Source organism: Ranitomeya variabilis, chromosome 5 (genome assembly GCF_051348905.1).
Source record: "Ranitomeya variabilis isolate aRanVar5 chromosome 5, aRanVar5.hap1, whole genome shotgun sequence".
NCBI classification, from domain to species: domain Eukaryota; kingdom Metazoa; phylum Chordata; class Amphibia; order Anura; family Dendrobatidae; genus Ranitomeya; species Ranitomeya variabilis.
The window spans coordinates 332,004,112-332,022,664 of NC_135236.1; the positions used below are offsets into that span (position 1 = coordinate 332,004,112).

At 42.1% G+C, this 18,553-nt stretch overlaps 1 protein-coding gene across 2 annotated transcripts in view; it reads right to left on the reverse strand.

Annotated features, from left to right (window-relative positions):
* CCDC146 (coiled-coil domain containing 146) overlaps positions 1-18,553 on the reverse strand; it is a 185,902-nt gene that overhangs the window by 81,658 nt on the left and 85,691 nt on the right. For both annotated transcript variants that reach the window (XM_077264713.1, XM_077264714.1), the window contains exon 3: positions 9,008-9,090. In XM_077264713.1, the coding sequence (XP_077120828.1) occupies positions 9,008-9,090 (83 nt within the window). The remainder of the gene's footprint in view (positions 1-9,007; positions 9,091-18,553) is intronic.

Sequence of the window (18,553 nt, forward strand, 5' to 3'; positions counted from 1 at the left end):
GGACCTCAAAATAACATTGCATGCAATACGACCCAGGAATCTCCCAGAACAGGAAGAATTTTCCAAGGAAGAATGGATGAAAATCCCTCAAGCAACAATTGAAAGACTCTTGGCTGACTACAAAAATAATTTACAAGCTGTGATACTTGCAAAAGTAATGCTGTAACCATACAGGGTGCCCAAACTTTTGCATCAGCCGATTTTCCTTTTAGTAATTTTTAAAATGTAAAAAATGACAATATTTGTTTGATTGCCTGAAATACAAAGGAGATGTGTCATTTTTAACTTTAGGCCCTTTAGAGATCATTTCATCTTTAACTTGCTTATCTGTTCACAATAACAGTCATTTTGACCAGGGGTGCCCAAACTGTTCCATGCCACTGTAAATGGGTACATATGTAATGTATATATATATATATATATATATATATATATATATATATATATACAGTCATATGAAAAAGTTTGGGCACCCCTATTAATCTTAAGCTTAATGTTTTATAAAAATTGTTTTTTTTTGCAACAGCTATTTCAGTTTCATATATCTAATAACTGTTGGACACAGCAATGTTTCTGCCTTGAAATGAGGTTTATTGTACTAACAGAAAATGTGCAATCTGCATTCAAACAAAAGTTGACAGGTGCATAAGTATGGGCACCCTTATCATTTTCTTGTTTTAAATACTCCTACCTACTTTTTACTGACTTACTAAAGCACTTTTTTTGGTTTTGTAACCTCATTGAGCTTTGAACTTCATAGCTAGGTGTATGCAATCATGAGAAAAGCTACTTAAAGTGGCCACTTACAAGTTGTTCTCCTGTTTGAATCTCCTCTGAAGAGTGGCATCATGGGCTCCTCAAAACAACTGTCAAATGATCTGAAAACAAAGATTATTTAACATAGTTGTTCAGGGGAAGGATACAAAAAGCTGTCTCAGAGATTTAACCTATCAATTTCCACTGTGAGGAACATAGTAAGGAAATGGAAGAACACAGGTACAGTTCTTGTTAAGGCCAGAAGTGGCAGGCCAAGAAAAACATCAGAAAGGCAGAGAAGAAGAATGGTGAGATCAGTCAAGGACAATCCTCAGACCATCTCCAGAGAGCTGCAGCATCAACTTGCTGCAGATGGTGTCACTGTGCATCGGTCAACTATACAATGCACTGTGTTTTATTGCCGCCATGCATAACGCCTTTTTGTATTACCAAACAACTCAATCTTGGTTTCATGAGTCCACAGGACCTTCTTCCAAAAAGAAATTGGCTTCTCCAAATGTGCTTTTGCATACCTCAGCCGACTCTGTTTGTGGCGTGCTTGCAGAAATGGCTTCTTTCGCATCACTCTCCCATACAGCTTCTCCTTGTGCAAAGTGCGTTGTATAGTTGACCGATGCACAGTGACACCATCTGCAGCAAGTTGATGCTGCAGCTCTCTGGAGATGGTCTGAGGATTGTCCTTGACTGATCTCACCATTCTTCTTCTCTGCCTTTCTGATGTTTTTCTTGACCTGCCACTTCTGGCCTTAACAAGAACTGTACCTGTGTTCTTCCATTTCCTTACTATGTTCCTCACAGTGGAAATTGACAGGTTAAACCTCTGAGACAGCTTTTTGTATCCTTCCCCTGAACAACTATGTTGAATAATCTTTGTTTTCAGATCATTTGACAGTTGTTTTGAGGAGCCCATGATGCCACTCTTAGGAGGAGATTCAAACAGGAGAACAACTTGCAAGTGGCCACTTTAAGTAGCGTTTCTCATGATTGCATACACCTAGCTATGAAGTTCAAAGCTCAATGAGGTTACTAAACCAAAAAAAGTGCTTTAGTAAGTCAGTAAAAAGTAGGTAGGAGTATTTAAAACAAGAAAATGATAAGGGTGCCCATACTTATGCACCTGTCAACTTTTGTTTGAATGCAGATTGCACATTTTCTGTTAGTACAATAAACCTCATTTCAAGGCAGAAACATTACTGTGTCCAACAGTTATTAGATATATGAAACTGAAATAGCTGTTGCAAAAAAACCAATTTTTATAAAACATTAAGCTTAAGATTAATAGGGGTGCCCAAACTTTTTCATATGACTGTATATATATATATATATATATATATATATATATATATATATATATATACATACATACATACACAATTGAGATTACTTTTATTTCAACAAGTAAATAAAGGTAAAGAAGAATATATGTACAATAACAATGTTATTTCTGAATATGTTCCTTTTTATGAAATTGTTTAGATGAAAACAAACTATTTTGGTGATAGGCAGAAGGAGGACAGAAAAAAAGTTTACAAGCATGTTCACAGAATAAAAGATATCAAAGAAGGAAGACACACCTAACACCGCAAGAATACCAAAAAACCACATCCTTAAAGGAAAAACATATTGTTATAAGATATGAAGAAACAAACACTGTACCCTCTACTAACACAAAACTGCTTCTCAGCAATAAAGAGGACCTGTCACCAGGGGAATTTTGGGCATTTTTTTCTCTTATTTTATTCCTGCTGCTCCCCAAAGAATTCTGTTTTGTTTTTTTTCTTTAGTTTTTTTTTTCTTAAATCCCCCACATTCCAGAGATATGGGCCTTTTTATTTAGTGTTTTTTTTTGTGATCTTTACCAAGGAGGCATTGATCACAGGGTTATTATGCATGAGAGCCTAAGTAAACTCACCTCTTGGTAGACACCATAAAAACTAAAAATAAAGTGGGCCCATATGGAACCATATGGCAGATTTAAAAAAGAAAGAAAGAAAACAGAATACTTCAGAATAGTTAAGGAGAGTAGAAGGAATAAAATAAGAGCAAAAATTGGTCACTTATGACTTGTTGACAGATCCTCTTTAGATACTAATTATTTTCTATTCTATTCTGACAGGGCTCAAAGGGGTTTTGGAATACAGTCATTTACATTATTATTATTATTATTTATTGTTATAGCGCCATTTATTCCAATGCGCTTTACATGTAAGGAGGGGTATACATAATAAAAACAAGTACAATAATCTTAACCCCTACAAGTTGCGGCCCTTTTTAGTTTTTGCGTTTTCGTTTTTCACTTCCCTCTTTCCCAGAGCCATAACTTTTTTATTTTTCCGTCAATATGGTCATGTGAGGGCTTATTTTTTGTGGGACGAGTTGTACTTTTGAACGACACCACTGGTTTTACCATGACTTTTACTAGAAAACGGGAAAAAAATTCCAAGTGCGGTGAAATTGCAAAAAAAGTGCAATCCCACACTTGTTTTTTGTTTGGCTTTTTTGCTAGGTTCACTAAATGCTAAAACTAACCTGCCATTGTGATTCTCTAGGTCATTACGAGTTCACAGACACCTAACATGTCTAGGTTATTTTTTATCCAAGTGGTGAAAAAAAAATCAAAACTTTGCTTAAAAAAAAAAAAAAAAAAGTGCCATTTTCCGATACCCGAAGCGTCTCCATTTTTCGTGATCTGGGGTCGGGTGAGGGCTTATTTTTTGCGTGCCGAGCTCACGTTTTTAATAATATCACTTTTGTGCAGATACGTTCTTTTGATCGCCCGTTATTGCATTTTAATGCAATGTCGTGGCGACCAAAAAAACGTAATTCTGGCGTTTTTAATTTTTTTTTCGCTACGCTGTCTAGCGATCAGGTTAATGCTTTTTTTTATTGATAGATCGGGCGATTCTGAACGCGGCGATACCAAATACGTGTAGGTTTGATTTTTTTTTTATTGTTTTATTTAGGATGGGGCGAAAGGGGGGTGATTTAAACTTTTATATTTTTTTCATATTTTTTAAAATATTTTTTTTTTACTTGTGCCATGCTTCAATAGCCTCCATGGGAGGCTAGAAGCTGGCACCACTCGATTGGCTCAGCTACATAGCAGCGATCATGAGATCGCTGCTATGTAGCTGAATTGCAGGTGTGCTGTGAGCGCCTACCACAGGGGGGTGCTCACAGCAGGCCGGCATTAGTAACCATAGAGGTCTCAAGGACCTCTATGGTTACCATCCTGATGCATCGCCGACCCCTGATCATGTGACAGGGGTCGGCGATGACGTCAATTACGGCCGCCCGCCCGGAAGCGCCGGTTAAATGCCGCTGTCTGCGTTTGACAGTGGCATTTAACAGGTTAATAGCGGCGGGTGAATCGCGATTTCACCCGCCGCTATTGCGCGCACATGTCAGCTGTACAAAACAGCTGACATGTCGCGACTTTGATGTGGGCTCAGTGCCGGAGCCCACATCAAAGGGGGAGACACGACATGCGCTGTACATGTACGGCGCATGACATGAAAGGGTTAAACAATTCAAGTCATAACTGGTACAGGAGGAGAGAGGACCCTGCCCGCGAAGGCTCACAATCTACAAGGGATGGGTGAGAATACAGTAGGCGAGGGTAGAGCTGGTCATGCAGCGGTTTGGTCGATCGGTAGTTACTGCAGGTTGTAGGCTTGTCGGAAGAGGTAGGTCTTCAGGCTCTTTTTGAAGGTTTCGATGGTAGGCGAGAGTCTGATGTGTTGTGGTAGAGGGTTCCAGAGTAGGGGTGAGGCGCGAGAGAAATCTTGTATGCGATTGTGGGAAGAGAAGATAAGAGGGGAGTAGAGAAGATCTTGTGAGGTTCGGAGGTTGCGTGTAGGTAAGTACCGGGAGACGAGGTCACAGATGCATGGAGGAGACAGGTTGTGGATGGCTTTGTACATCATGGTTAGGGTTTTGTACTGGAATTTCTCGGCAATGGGGAGCCAGTGAAGGGATTGACAGAGGGGAGAAGCTGGGGAATAGCGGGGGGACAGGTGGATTAGTCGGGCAACAGAGTTTAGAATAGATTGGAGGGGTGTGAGAGTGTTCGAGGGGAGGCCACAGAGCAGGAGGTTGCAGTAGTCAAGGCGAGAGATGATGAGGGCATGGACTAGGGTTTTTGCAGATTCTTGGTTGAGGAATGAACGGATTCGTGAAATATTTTTGAGTTGAAGTCGGCAGGAAGTGGAAAGGGCTTGGATATGTGGTTTGAAGGAGAGATCAGCGTCAAGGATTACCCTGAGGCAGCGAGCTTGTGGTACTGGGGAGAGTGGGCAGCCATGTACTGTAATGGATAGATTCGTTGGGGGCGTCACGTGAGATGGGGGAAAGATGATGAATTCTGTTTTGTCCATGTTAAGTTTCAGAAATCTAGCGGAGAAGAAGGATGAAATAGTGGACAGGCATTGAGGGATTCTGGTTAGTAGGGAGGTGATATCTGGTCCAGAGATGTAGATCTGTGTGTCATCAGCATAGAGATGATACTAAAAGCCATGAGATTCTATGAGCTGTCCCAGGCCAAAGGTGTAAATGGAGAAGAGCAGCGGCCCTAGGACTGAACCTTGTGGGACTCCGACAGATAGGGGGTGAGGTGAGGAGGTGGTGTGTGAGTGGGAGACGCTGAATGTCCGGTCTGTTAGGTATGATTAGATCCAGGATAGGGCCAAGTCTGTGATGCCAAGGGATGAGAGGGTCTGTAATAATAGGGAATGGTCCACTGAGTCAAAGGCAGCCGACAGGTCCAGGAGGAGGAGGACAGAGTAGTGTCGCTTGCTCTTGGCAGTTAAGAGGTCATTGGTGACCTTAGTTAGGGCAGTTTCAGTGGAGTGGTGTGACCGGAAGCCAGATTGTAAGCGGTCGAAGAGGGAGCAAGAAGAGAGATGGGAGGACAGTTCAAGGTAGACGTGTTGTTCCAGTAGCTCGGAGGCATAGGGGAGAAGTGATATAGGGCGATAGCTAGATACAGAGGATGGGTCAAGAGAGGGCTTTCTGAGGATAGGTGTGATGGAGGCATGTTTAAAGCTTGAGGGGAAAACACCAGTTGTTAGTGATAGGTTGAAGAGATGGGTTAGGGTTGGGATGAAGACTGTGGTGAGGTTTGGGATGAAGTGGGATGGGATTGGGTCAAGTGCACAGGTTGTGAGATGTGATCTTGAGAGTAGAGTGGAGAGTCGATCTTCTGTAATGGTGGAGAAGTTGGTTTTGGAGGTGGAGGGCTGGGAAGTCGGGAGGAAGCGCTCTGGGGGTTGTTGACCAAAACTGTCAATGATGTTATCAAGCTTCTGCTTGAAAAATGAGGCAAAGTCTTCAGCTGAGATGAGTGGGGAGGGAGGAGGTGCTGGGGGACGGAGGAGAGAATTGAAGGTGTTGAATAACTCTTTAGGGTTGTGAGACAGGGAGGATATGAGAGATGAAAAGTAGGTTTGTTTAGCTGTGGCGAGTGTGGTCTTGAAAGTAGTGAGGGACTGTTTGAAAGCGATGAAGTGCTCGTTGGAGTGGGATCTTTTCCATCTGCGCTCAGCAGCCCTGGAAGCTCGCCTCAGTTCTTTGGTCAGGCTGGTGTGCCAGGGCTGTCTGTTGATTTTGCGAGCTTTGGTATGTGTAAGTGGGGCAGCAGATTCCAAAGCTACAGCTATTGTGGTGTTATATAGAGCGGCAGCGTCATCCGCATTGTGTAAGGAACTTATATCTGTGAGAGGGAGGAGGGATTCAGAGAATGACTGTAGGTCAAGGTGTTTAAGATTTCTGCGAGGGTGTGAAAGTTTGTGTGGTGGGGATTGTAGACATGGAGTGGAGAGGGAAGAGAATGTGACATTTACATGTTACTGAATATACTTTAATGCCTGATAGATAGTGGTGCAAGAGCCCATTTCAGAAATCCAAAGAGACCAACAGCAGATGAACATAGGAGAAGATAAGTAGAAGAACTGGCCACCTGTGAAATGAAGATCAGTGCACTGTGAAGGGCACTGCAAAGGATGAAGTGAGTGGGGGGACTGCAAATGATAAAGTAAGTGGGGGCAGGGACTACAAATGATGAATTGAGTGTGGGGGACTGCAAAGGATGAAGTGAGTGTGAGGGACTGCAAATGATGAATTGAGTGGGGGGCACTGCAAACGATTAAGTGAGTGGGGCAGAGGGACTACACATGATAAAGTGAGGGAGAGGTGGGCAACTGAAAATAATGAAGTGAGCGGGGGAGGAGGCCTGCACATGAAGTGAGTGAGGGGGAATTCAAATTATGAAGTGAGAAAGAGGAGGGGGACTGCACATGATGAAGTGAGCGGGGGGAGGGGGACTGCACATGATAAAGTGGGGGGGTGCAAATGATGAAGTGGGGGGCAACTCACTGCAATGGAGGGGTCGGTATAGCATGATTAGTACACGAGCATCGACCCTACTAATGAATACAGGAAATTAATACCAGTGTCTCTTGCTGCATAGGGCATCTAGAAAAAGGAAAACTCTATCTTTTGACACCCCCATACATTGGAAATATCGATTTAACCAAGCGTTCCTGCAAATGATGAATTGAGGGTGAAGGACTGCAAATCATGAATGGAGGGTGGGAGATGGGGAGAGCAAACGATGAATTGAGGGTGAGGGACGGGTACTGCAAATGATGAATTGAGAGTGAGGGATGGCAAATAATGAATTGACGGTGGAGGGGTGGGGAGAGCAAGTGATGATTTGAAGTTGGGGGTGGGGAGAGCAAATGATGACTTGAGGGAGAGCAAATAATGATGAATTTTGAGGGTGGGGGGAGTAAATAATGATGTATTGAGACTGGTGGATGGAGGATAGTAAATGATGAATTGAGGGAGGGGGACAACAAATGATGATGAATTGGGGTAGAGCAAAAAATAATGATGAATTGAGGTTGGGGGAGAGTAAATGATGTATTGAAAGTGGGGGAGAGAAGGTGAGAATGATTATAGGATGGGGTGGGAGAGAGAGAAGACATGACAACGAATTGTGGCGGAAGGGACATGTAAATATAATGAATCGTGGAGCGGGAGGTACATATTGGGGGCGTTGAGTATGCGGTGACCGGTATTGAATTGGGGGAAAGAGTACAGGGGCTAATTAATTAGTATATTTATTAGGCCTCTTTCACACTTCATTTTTTTGGCGTCAGTCTAAAACCGCCAGTTTCCTCAAATAACGGATCCGTCATTTTTTTTTGCGGATCCGTTATTTTCCCATAGACTTGCATTGGCGACGGATTGTGACGGATGGTCGTCAGTTCCATCCGTCATGCGACGGATCCGTCGAAATTTGGCGGACGTTGTCTAGATATAGACGGACATTGAAACGTTTTTTGTCAACGCCGAAATGACGGTTCGCAGCGGATCAGTCGCGTCCGTCATTCCATTGAATGGCCGCCTATGGGCGACGGATCTGTCGCGACCGTCATTTCGGCGGATCCGTCGCCCCAATCCGTTTTTTCAATTGCGCATGCTCCAAAAAGTAGATACTTTTCCCAGACAACCCCCAAGTAACGGATCCGTCAAAAAAACGGATCCGTTGGAACCGTTTTCTCAACAATTGTGACGGATCCGTCGATCCGTCATTATGTCGGAAGTGACTGACGCCAAACAACTGAAGTGTGAAAGAAGCCTTAGGTGGGGAAAGTGGCGCAAGACAAATGATCAAAAGGCTGAACGTATGAACAGCAAAGTGGTTTGTAATAGAAATGAACGGGCAGAGTCTTAAGTATTTCTTGACCTATTTTTCAGCTGATCCCCTCTAAGACTCCTCCGAAGCTCCATGGGCATACAGTCCAAAACATACCAGCTGCAATCACACAGTGTCTGTTTCCTGATGTTTGGACAGCAGGATTCTAATGGCAGCTTCCTTTTAATACTGTAGATATGTGTGCTATAAACAAGCTTTTCATTTGCTGTTAAGCATCACATAGCAAACTGCTCTAATTGGTACACTGCTTAGGCTTTACCAGAGTGTTCCTTAAAGGGGTTGTCCAGGACTAGAAAAAAAAAGAAACAATCTATTTCTAGAAACAGCGCCACCTCTGTCCGTAGGCTGTCTGTGGTATTGCAGCTCAACTCCATTAACTTAAATAGCTATGAACTGTAATACCAGACACAGTGAATAAACAGAAAAGAAAAATGGCAGACTTCTTTTCTTGTCCTGGGCAAGTTCCAAGTCTGTGACGAGTGAGGGATGATGAAATGAAAACCACAGTACCTTTTCAGTGTCTCATACAGCAAGGTATACTTTGCCTTCAGCTCAGCTACTCTGGTTCCAGGGATTTTACCAGATGACAGCAACTGTCAAAAAAAAACAGGATTATATTTTTCAGTTTTTAAAAATATATAAATAGTTGTACGTACGTAACTGATCACGGTTTTCCACTTTTAGGTGTTTTTCCGCTGTTGGCCAGCAATGTGGTAAAATATGGAAAGCAGATGACACTCCTCCTCTAGCGCTCCGCCGCTGCCGTCTCTGTGGTTTAGCTGCAGCGGTGACGTTATGCCTACAGTGCACATCACCGATGCAACAAATCACAGAGCTGATCGGCTCTGCCGAGGTAGACATTCAAGCCGCTAAGATCAGTGACTGCCTGCAGTGGTAATGTCACCACTGCATCCACAACACAGAAATCAAGGAGAAGCGGTGGACAGCCAGCCCTGGACCAGAGGAGGATAAATACACTCTGATTTCATTATTTTAATAGAGCGCTGGCAAAAAAGAGACCAAACACCTAAAATTGGAAAGTTCCTATATTTTTCTCTCACATGGCTGAATCAATGAATGTGAAAATGGAAATAAAAGGTGTAAAAGTTCTAAAGTTTCATGGCTTGAAAAATGGAGAAGGATGAAAAAGAAAAAGACCGTTCATAATAACTCCCTGGTTAGTCCACGGTCACAATGAAGGCTAATGGTCTGTGCACACGTTGTGGATTTGGCCCTGCGGATCCACAGCAGTTTTCCATGCGGTGTACAGTACCATGTAAACTTATGGAAAACAAAATCCGCAGTGCACATGCTGCGGAAAATACAGCGCGGAAACGCTGCGGTTTATTTTCTACAGCATGTCAATTCTTTGTGCGGATTCCTCAGCGTTTTACACCTGCTCCATAATTGGAATCAACAGGTGTAAAAATGCAGATGAAATCCGCACAAAAAACGCTGGAAATCTGCGGATTTTACAAAAAAGGTGCGGAAAAATCCGCACACGAATCCGCACCGTGGGCACATAGCCTTAAAGAGCATTCACACTCAAAGATTATACTACTTTCACAATAGTCTTGCAGTGTAAAAAGGCTGCCGACTTCACAATGTGCACGATGAACGAGCAATAGGCTCATTCGTCAGGTGAAATGGACTTCTTTTTTTCTCTTTAAAATAATTTTTTACTGTGGTGATTTTTAACATATCTCAGGTGAAAGGAGAAAATATAATAAATAGTGTCTTCAGCGTGCTCGATTAGTATGTTTGAATCGCCGTGGCTGTTCGACAGCTGCAACACATTCAGGGATAGTCCTTAGGGCTCCTACTCACTTGCGTGAAACTTGGATGAGTCTCACACGGCAATACCCGGCGCTGCTACCGGCACTCAGATCGGAGCGTGCGGGCGCATAGGAATACATGCAGCCGCACGCTCCGCTCCTCTGTGCTAGGTGCAGTGCCGGGTATTGCCGTGCAAGACTCATCCGAGTTTCCCGCAAGTGAGTAGGAGCCCTAACAAACAGGAAATCTCTGCATGGGTTGTAACTTTTCAAATAACATGCAGCCGCGGCGACTCAGTATTCGAGCACGACGAGATACTCTGTTAGCACCCGAGCATGCTCAGATATCACCTTATCCGAGCACATTCGCTCAACACTAATAATAAACATATATAATGAGCAATACAAAATAACATTAACCCCCTCATGACCAGAGGTATTTTCATTTTTGCGTTTTCATTTTCTGCTCCCCAGAGCCATAATTGTTTTATTTTTTTGGTCAATATGACCATGTGAGGACCTTTTTTGGGTGGGACGAGTTGTAATTTTGAACAACATTGGTTTTAACATATCGTGTACTAGAAAGCAGGAAACAAATTTCAAGTGTGGTGAGACTGCAAAAAAAGTGCATTTCCACAGTTGTTTTTTGTTTTTTAATTTCACCATGTTCACTAAATGCTAAAACAGATCTGCCATTATGATTCTCCAGGTCTTTACCGGTTCATAGACACCAAACATGTCTAGGTTCTTTTTTATTCAAGTGGTGAAAAAAATCCAAAGTTTGGTAAAAGAAAAAAAAATGGCACTATTTTCCGATACTCATAGCGTCTCCATTTTGCGTGATCTTGTGTTGGGTGAGTGCATATTTTTTGCGTGCCGAGCTGCCATTTTTATTGATACCATTTTGGTGTAGATACGATCTTTTGATCGCCCGTTATGGCATTTTATTGCAATACAGCGGTGACCAAAAAAAAAAAAAATTCTGACGTTTTTAATTTTTTTCTCATTACGCTATTTAGCAATCGGATTAATTCATTTTTTATATTATTAGATCGGAGCAATTCTGAACGCGGCAATGCCAAATATGTGTATATGTGTATATGTGAATTTTTTTTATTGTTTTATTTTGAATGGGGTGAAAGGGGGTGATATAAACTTATATAGATATATTAATATTCAGAAATGTATTTTTTTTTTACTTTTTGCATGCTTCAATAGTCTCCAATGGAGACTAGAAGCTGCACTTCTTTGATCCCCTCTGCTACATCCTGGCGATGATCAGATCGCCTGTGTGTAGCAGAAATGCTCACTTGATATGAGCGCTGACCATCGGGCTGTGCTCATAGCAATCTGGCAATGACAACCACAGAGGTGTATTGGAAACCTCTGGTTGTCATGCCGACCCATCAGTGACCCGCGATCATGTGATGGGGTCACCGATGGGCTGACATGTGCCCAGAAAGGTGCGTGCTCAGCATCGGAGCCCGCACCAAACAAGGGGAGTCCGACATCAGTGAACTATTACGCCCAACGTCGAAAAGAGGTTAATAACAATGTAAATTGTCACCCCAACTATCTGAGGGGGAAGGGAAAAACAAAGGAAAAGGACAGGATTAAAGGGGGAGGGAAAAAAGGGAAGAGAGAGAAAGAAGGAGAGAAAAGGAAATGGAAAAGGAAGAAGGAAAAAAGAACAGATGGAATTTTCTTTTTCTCTATGATCGATAGAAGATTTAAAATCCTTCTAGTGCCATCAGAAGTCTGTTTCTTTTTAACAAAACCGACTTGATCGTAGTGAATTCGTGTAGGAATAAGGTTTTTTAATAGATAATCTTGGCATACATTTTTATATCAGATTGTAACAATAAAGTTCAGGTTTACTATCTTTTTAGGTATTACTATAACGTTTGCATGCAGAGATTCCAGCAGGAATTAACCATTTTCACAAGCAAAATTAAACATCGACAAAAAGGGCAATATTAAGTAGTGTTTAAAGATTCTATAATATTCATTTGGATAGCCATCTGGGCCCAGAACATTATTTTCTTTTAGTTTCAAAATTACATAGGCTATTTCTTCTTCATTAAAGGGAGGATTTAAACATTTTAATTGGTCTAAATTAAGATGAGGTAAATTGACTCGTGAAAGAAAATGATTTATAACTTCAATTTTAGGTTGAGTAATTTTTTAAAAGATAGAATCCGGAATAAAATCTTACAAAAAAAAATATTTCAAATTGTTTAGATATACTCTTAGGGTGTACTAATAAGGAATCTGATACTCTCTAATATGTTTTATCCTGGTCTTTATTAGTTGTTCTTTGACTCTATTTGCTGTCAGTTTTGACATTTTGTTGTATGAATGATAAGAATTCATTCTGGAGATTTTAATCATTTTATTATATTCTCTAGCCAAGAGAGATTTAAATTCTGTTCTCAACTTTGGTAGGGTAGAATGTGTGTAAGAGCTATTAATGTGATGCCACCAATCAAAATAAATGTATTATTAGCAAGGTAGGGCTGTAGTTAAATATAATAAAATATAACTTTTAATAAATACTTTTTTAAAAAGAGCCTATCAGACTCATAAAACCACATACATGACAACGTACATATATATACTAGCTGATACCACCAGTGAGCTATACAAAAGGCTCCAACACAGCACGGTGATTAACACCAACACCTTATTCAAAAATAAAGACTAGCAAAATCCAAGAGGTATCTTCTCTCATATGCCCTCTATATAGTAAGCTTAGTCACCCAAACAAATCCACTCAAAGGGAATAAACATTGACTGCCATTAATAATAGGAACAGTCTCACCCAAGATGGAAGTTGCTTCACAGGATGTTGTGGTCCGAAAATCCATGCATATAAGGTGGCGCTCTGCGTGCCCGTTCCAAACCTCACTCATATGGATTTCATCCCGCCAAATATTATTCCTCCCTCATTCCGAATTTCTCCCAACGCGTTTCTTGTGGCAATATCATCAGGGGAGAGGCCACTTCAAAAAGATCATGAAGTGTGTGTCGTCCGTCCGGCACACATAAGAGGGTCGGTTTCCCGGCACATAGCTCATACCTTTATACCGCGCCACTGGACATTGAATATGTGACGAACTTAGAGCTGCGTCCAGGTTCCGGTTTGCAAGCGATCACATGATCCTGAGTTAGAGGATCATGTCCGCGTGAAGCGCACAGTGACACGCAAGCGTCACTTCCGGTCACAAGGGGAGGAAATAACTCCACCCCCAGGAGGCGTACCTAGCGTTGTATACATAGATATAGACACGCAAAGTGTCTTTGAAAGAATGGGGAGAATTTTAACCCTTAAGGTACCTTAATCGCAGGTTTATAAACCTTACTCCCATGGGGGAAGAAATAAATCAATGAAATATAAATATGTCCTACAACCTCCACATTATGGAAGGAGAACATTATAAGAAGCATTAGTGGTCACTAGTACTTAGGGTACCAAAAAATCTACCTGAGAGCGTTTAAAGAAAAGAAACTATAAAAATCATAGCCGAATCTTCCACCTTTTGTTATATGCTAAATGTACCATGTAGTACGGGCGCAGAGAAATCAAACCTAGGAACCGACTATTATTTTTATTTTTTAATTTTTTTAAATCATCGGAATAAAGGGATGGATTAATTACATAATCACTCCCAGTTGTTGAATGACCATTGGAGACCTAGTGGAACACCGGGGCCTATTTATCCCTAGAGGGGCCCTTGACCTCATTCCTACCTAGCCTGTGGGGGTTGGCACCCTAAAAACGAGAGATGGCGCCCCCACTCCACGGCGGCTATCCCTATAAGGCCCTCATAATCCCTGGCTTTAAGATGAACTAGCTAAGTGCCCGAAAAGGAACTACATAAACAGAATAGAAAAGACCAAAAGGGGGAGGTCATTGGGAAAGGACATAGAAGGACTACTGTCAATGCTTAAAGGGGAAATTATTATTTGAGAATATGCATTTATAGAAAACAAGCAAAGGTTAGGATCTCATTGAGGCCCCATGGTTGTTGTGTTTTAAGACGAAATATCCACTTCGTCTCGCATTGCAGTATCCTCCTGTCCCAATTACCACCCCTCGCCGGTGCCACTACCCTATCAATCCCCATGAACCTCAGGCCCGATGCATCCCCGTTGTGTGCAATAGTGATGTGTCTAGCCAATGGTGTATCTCTCTTTAGAGCAATGTCTCTCAGATGTTCACCCACTCGTCTTCTGAATTCTCGTATGGTCTTTCCAACATACTCCATACCACACGAGCAAGTTGCCTTATATACACTCACTGGCCACTTTATTAGGTACACCTGTCCAACTTCTTGTTAACACTTAATTTCTAATCAGCCAATCACATGGCGGCAACTCAGTGCATTTAGGCATGTAGACATGGTCAAGACAATCTCCTGCAGTTCAAACCGAGCATCAGTATGGGGAAGAAAGGTGATTTGAGTGCCTTTGAACGTGGCATGGTTGTTGGTGCCAGAAGGGCTGGTCTGAGTATTTCAGAAACTGCTGATCTACTGGGATTTTCACGCACAACCATCTCTAGGGTTTACAGAGAATGGTCCGAAAAAGAAAAAAAATCCAGTGAGCGGCAGTTCTGTGGGCGGAAATGCCTTGTTGATGCCAGAGGTCAGAGGAGAATGGGCAGACTGGTTCGAGCTGATAGAAAGGCAACAGTGACTCAAATCGCCACCCGTTACAACCAAGGTAGGCCTAAGAGCATCTCTGAATGCACAGTGCGTCGAACTTTGAGGCAGATGGGCTACAGCAGCAGAAGACCACACTGGGTACCACTCCTTTCAGCTAAGAACAGGAAACTGAGGCTACAATTTGTACAAGCTCATCGAAATTGGACAGTAGAAGATTGGAAAAACGTTGCTTGGTCTGATGAGTCTCGATTTCTGCTGCGACATTCGGATGGTAGGGTCAGAATTTGGCGTAAACAACATGAAAGCATGGATCCATCCTGCCTTGTATGGAGCATCTTTGGGATGTGCAGCCGACAAATCTGCGGCAACTGTGTGATGCCATCATGTCAATATGGACCAAAATCTCTGAGGAATGCTTCCAGCACCTTGTTGAATCTATGCCACGAAGAATTGAGGCAGTTCTGAAGGCAAAAGGGGGTCCAACCCGTTACTAGCATGGTGTACCTAATAAAGTGGCCGGTGAGTGTATTATCCCTTTAGACCGACAATTAATGAAGTGGCGAATATTATATTCTCGTTTGGTGACATTACTTTTAAAGGTCTGGCCTGTCTCCATCACGGGGCAACCCACACAACCGCTACAGCGGTAGCAGCCTTTAGACTTGTTAGTCAGCCATACTTCATTTTTTGGAGGGGAAAAATGGCTATGTACAATTCTGTCTCCTATTGATCTACCTTTTTGAAAGGTGATCAGGGGATGAGGTCCCACCAGGTCTCCAATGTCATCATCCATCCTTAATATCGACCAATGTTTGTCAAGGATTGATCTCACTTGGTCTGCTCCTGAATTAAAGGTAGTGATAAACCGACTCATCGCGGATTCCCCTTCTCGTTGGGGTGGATTTAACAAGGCAGTTCTACTCAAACCCTTCGTTTCTCTATAAGCTTTCCGAAGAACCCCATCAGGATAACCCCTATTTTGAAAGCGCTGACGAAGATCAGTTATCTGTTCCTGGTAGTCAACCTCTGAAGAGCAGTTGCGACGGATCCTCATGTACTGCCCTTTGGGGATACCTTTTTTCAAAGGGTGGGGATGGTGACTCTCCCACCTTAAGAGGGCATTTGTGGAAGTAGGCTTTCGATATGTCTTTGTATCCACATGACCATCAGGGGTCTTTTGGATCAAAATGTCCAAAAAGGGAAGTTTTTCCCTATGGTAATCAAAGGTGAATTTCAGACCCAGGGGATTTATATTCAGTTTGGTTACAAAATCTCTCAACTCCGAAATTTCGCCATTCCAAACTAGCAGGACATCGTCTATATAACGTGCCCAAAACATTATTTTTGAGCACTCAACGTCATATAGATCCCCAAAGACAATTGTCTCCTCCCACCAGCCCAGGAGCAAATTAGCGTACGATGGCGCACAAGAATTGCCCATCGCAGTGCCCCTGAGCTGGTGGAAGATCTTGCCATTGAATGTAAAAATGTTTTTGGTCAGACAAAACTCGAGTAATTCCAGAACAAACATATTGTGACCCAGGCATTGTTGACCCCTGCCTTTTAGGTAGTATTTCACTGCTTCTATTCCATCCATATGGTTAATGGAAGAATATAAGGCCTCCACATCAATACTACATAGTATGGATTGGGGGTCAAGGGTCAAATCCTCCAATTTACGCAGGAGATCCGTTGAATCCCTTGTGTAAGAGTCGAGAGCTAGAATGTGTGTAAGAAGGTGGATTGATTTGTTGTTTCCTTTCTTCATCTCTAATTTTCCGGTATAGCATTTGAATTTTTTCTGTCGTCTTTTCTTGATGTATGGTATATGTCTGTATTTGTACTCCTCTAATAACAGCTTTAGGAGTGTTCCACACACTAAAAGGGGGGGATGTCAGAGGAAGAATTTTTTTTAAATAAAAACCTATAGCCTTATCAATTTCCTTTTTGTAAAGCAGAGACCTCAGAGAACATGATTTGAGTCGGTTTTTACCGACCTGGGTGTTGCTATCGCCGTTATTAACGGTATAACAGCAACCGCAGAAAAAAAGGCAGATTTCCCATTTAATTTCTCTCTCCACTGATGTGATCGCACATCAGGAGAGAGAAATGGGTCCCCCGATCCACCCGATACCTCTGATGTTCCTGCATCCCTCCCGTGAAGTCCCCCAGGCCGCTGGCATCTTCTTCCGAGGAAAAAATGACATGCGCAGTGCTCCCGCTGAGATCTGCCGTCCGGCACGCGGCAACAATAAGAAATTTTTCCTATTGGTTCATTTTGATCACTGCGATAGATCCTATCACAGTGATCAAAATAAAAAATAGTAAATAAAACCCCTCATTATCACCCCCTTAGTTAGGGAAAAATAATAAAATTAAAAAGTATATTTATTTCCATTTTTCCATTAGGGTTAGAGTTGGGCTAAAGTTAGGGTTAGGGTTGGGCTAAAGCTAGGGTTAGGGTTGGGCTACAGCTAGGGTTGGGCTAGGGTTAGGGTTGTGGCTATGGTTGGGATTACGGTTAGGGTTGGGATTAGGGTTAGAGGTGTGTTAGGGTTAGGTTTGTGGTTATGGTTGGGATTACGGTTAGGGTTGGGATTAGGGTTAGGGGTGTGTTAGGGTTAGGTTTGTGGTTAGGGTTAGGGTTGGGATTAGGGTTAGGTGTTTGTTGGAGTTAGGGTTGTGGTTAGAGGTGGGATTAGGGTTAGGGGTGTGTTGGGGTTAGGGTTGGACTTAGAATTGGGGGGTTACACTATTTAGGTTCATCAGGGCGTCTCCAAACGTGACATGGCACCACCATTGATTCCAGCCAATTTTGAGTTCAAAAAGTCAAATGGTGCTCCTTCCCTTACTGAGCCCTGCCATACGCCCAAACAGTGGCTTTCCCCCATATACAGGGTATTGGCGTATTCAGGAGAAATTGCACAACAAATTTTGTGGTCCATTTTCTCCTGATACCCTTGTGAAAATAAAAAAGATTGGTTCCAAAGTACATTTTTTGTCAAAAAAGTAATGTTCATTTTTCCTTCCACATTGCTTCAGATCTCGTGAAGCACTTGAAGGGTTAATGTTAATAAACTTCTTGAATGTGGTTTTGCGCAACTTGAGGGGCTCAGTTTTTAAAATGGTGTCACTTTTGGGTATTTTCTGTTATATTGACCCCTCAAACTCACTTCAAATGTGAGGTGGTTCCTAAAAAAATGGTTTTGTAAATTTTGTTGGAAAAATTAGAAATCGCTGGTCAACTTTTAACCCTTAAAACGTCCTAACAAAAAAAATATGTTTCCAAAATTGTGCTGATGTAAAGTAGACATGTGGGAAATGCTATTTATTAACTATTTTGTGTGACAATACTCTCTGATGTAGGGTACAAAAATTAAAAGTTTGAAAATTGCTACATTTTCAAAAATTTTGCCAAATTTCCATTTTTTTCATAAATATACACAAGTTATATTGAACAAATTTTACCACTATCATGAAGTACAATATGTCACGAAAAAACAATCTCAAAATCAGTGGGATATGTTGAAGCGTTCCAGAGCTATAACCTCATAAATTGACAGTGGTCAGAATTGTAAAAATTGGCCTGGTCATTAAGTACCAAATTGGCTCCG